The sequence below is a fragment of the Octopus bimaculoides genome, chromosome 5 (assembly GCF_001194135.2).
Source record: "Octopus bimaculoides isolate UCB-OBI-ISO-001 chromosome 5, ASM119413v2, whole genome shotgun sequence".
Lineage (NCBI taxonomy): Eukaryota > Metazoa > Mollusca > Cephalopoda > Octopoda > Octopodidae > Octopus > Octopus bimaculoides.
Window position 1 is genome coordinate 108,234,321 of NC_068985.1, and position 2,623 is coordinate 108,236,943.

Here is a 2,623-nt window from a genome sequence, read left to right on the forward strand (position 1 = left end):
AGATAGAGAGAGAGAGAGAGAGAGAGAGAGAGAGAGAAAGAAATAATAGGGAGATGTAGAGAAAGTTAACATAAGATGTGCTGCATGAATGCACATACTAGATTAGTGACAGGCAATGAGTAAGAGAACATACAATGAAAGAAAAATGATTCAAAGACAAAGGTGGTGCTGAGAAAGTATATGTATGTATGCATGTATGTATGTATTATGTATGTATGTATGCGTGTATGTATGGATGGTTTTATGTATGAATAGATGGATAGATGGATGGAAGGATGCATGCATTTGTGTATGTTAATATTGTTATATCTAATTTTATTCCAATATATTAACTTTTTTTTATTTTGAAAAGGAGCATTCTTTTCATTATTTTGTATAAACACACAATAATTTGATGGAAGTTAGATTATAATTAAGTAATATTCGTAGCCACTTTAACATGATTGCCCGTTCGAGCGGGCTCTACTGCGACTTTTTAACCCCAAGAGGACATCTCCTCTAGCTGGTTAACGATGCACAGCTGCATCCGATAAAATTGTGAGCAGGGGTGCGAACCCCTACCATCTCCTAGCAACGGGACAAGTAGACCAGTCCTGGTTTCGAGCTATTTCTGCCACTCCTCAATACTGGACACTTTGTCTGCCAAAGATGATGGCAGCACTCTACTCTACGCAATATGTATATATTTCAAGCGAACACACAGCCGCTGATTTTGCAACAATTTTACTTGTTCGGCAAAATGAGTCCGATACAACAGATACCAGATTTGAAAAATAAGTACTCTTGTCGAGCAGACTTAATTAAACTTTCATGAGGTGCCCCAGCATGAACGCAGGCAAATAAGTGAAATTAGTAAAAGAATAAAAGTGCATTTATCAGACATTGACTGACATCGATAACTAATAACAAATAAATTATATTATTTTTAAAAATATTATTAAAATAAAGATGTAATTGATAATGATATCCTTTTTACTCACCTTTAGAGCTAAATTAAGAATATCATGACGCACTTCATTTGTTTCGTCTTCCATGAGAAGTTGTCTCAAAGTGAGATAAGCATAAGTCTTTTCAGTAATTTCAGAAAATGACTGAATACTAGTCAAACTGGAATTTTGCGAAAAACCATCATCTGAGGTAAAGTCATCTCCATATAATTCTAGCTCCAAATTTTCCTTATTTGGCCCCAAGTGGTTTGTCATTGTTAAACTCACATTTATAGTTGGTCGGTATTCTTGCGGCAAAACACCGGAAACAACTAATTCTGATCCTTTGAAGTAGTTGCTAAATGATGTAGAACTAGTATTAACAGCATCATCTAAGTAAACAAATGTAATATCCTTTAATAAAATGTTAGATATTTCTTTAAAAAGATTTTCAATTTGAAGTTTACTGTCAGAGTCTATGTAGATCCTCCTATTAAATCCTCCGTTTTCTGTGGCAAGCTTACGAAAAAAATTATTGATAGATTTTTCTCCGAAACAAAGGGTGAATAATGAAATCTCTTCGTTGGCTTCTCTGAAATTTTTCTTGATTTCTTCGAGGTTAGTGACTCCTTCTGTTGGATATCCGTTAGTAAGAAATACGATAATACTTTTCTTCGTAGAGGTTGAAGTTGATTTGTGTTTCTCTACACTTTGAAGGAGAGCAGCGTTAATGTTTGTACCTGAGAAAAAAGTAAAATTACATATTCAGAAAAAAATAACAGAATGTTTGTACTAATAAGGAATTAGGATCATCAATACAAACTTTATAAGAAAGCATCCCAGACGTATAATTCAAAATTAACCGTAACCAAATCGTTTGGCATGAAAAGATGAATTTAATCATTAGATGTTAAAATGTGAAACTATTTTAAAATGTTTAAGCAACATGCGAGTTCAAGATAAAAGTTCCATAACAGCAACAACAACAACAACAACAACAACAACAACAACAACAACAACAATAATAGTAATAATAATAATAATAATAATAATAATAATAATAATAATAATAATAATAATAATAATAATTTCTTTTATTGGCCATAGGAGCCCAAAACATAGGGGACAATATCGAAGACGAGTTGCAACGCAAAACAATTTACGACAACGTGGGGTTAATAATAATAATAATAATAACAACGACGACGACAACGATGAAGATAATGATGATAATGAGGATGATGCGGATGAGGATGAGGATGATGACAACGACGCTGAGCTATTATGCAATTACAGATATAATTCATTATTACCGTATAAGGTAGTGTGAAATTTTCAGCGCAAAAACCAACGAACGTTGTGTATTTTTGTGTAGTTTTGTTCATGTCTCGCTTCCCTTTTCTCTGTGTGTTTCTATGCATTACCACCGTATTACTTGTATGTAAGGTTTCATTCCTTTGAAGTCACTGTCTTTTAATGTGTTGCTGTAGTAATGAGCAACTCGGTTTGAAGAATCAAGGGAAATCTGTTTATAAGAAAAGACATTTTTCCAATATTATATTTTTTTTCTAATATCTTTAAATATATACTTCCCATCGTGTATTAATTCCGTTTTAACTTACTCCATTTTATTCTTTCATATTTACTTACATACATACGTACGTATGTATGTATGTATGTATGTATGTATGTATGTA

General features: G+C 32.6%; 1 protein-coding gene across 1 annotated transcript in view; it reads right to left on the bottom strand.

Moving 5' to 3' along the window:
* LOC106879656 (inter-alpha-trypsin inhibitor heavy chain H3) overlaps positions 1 to 2,623 on the bottom strand; it is a 46,780-nt gene that overhangs the window by 21,950 nt on the left and 22,207 nt on the right. The window contains exon 11 of the mRNA XM_052967932.1: positions 981 to 1,666. Coding sequence (XP_052823892.1) covers positions 981 to 1,666 — 686 coding nt within the window. The remainder of the gene's footprint in view (positions 1 to 980; positions 1,667 to 2,623) is intronic.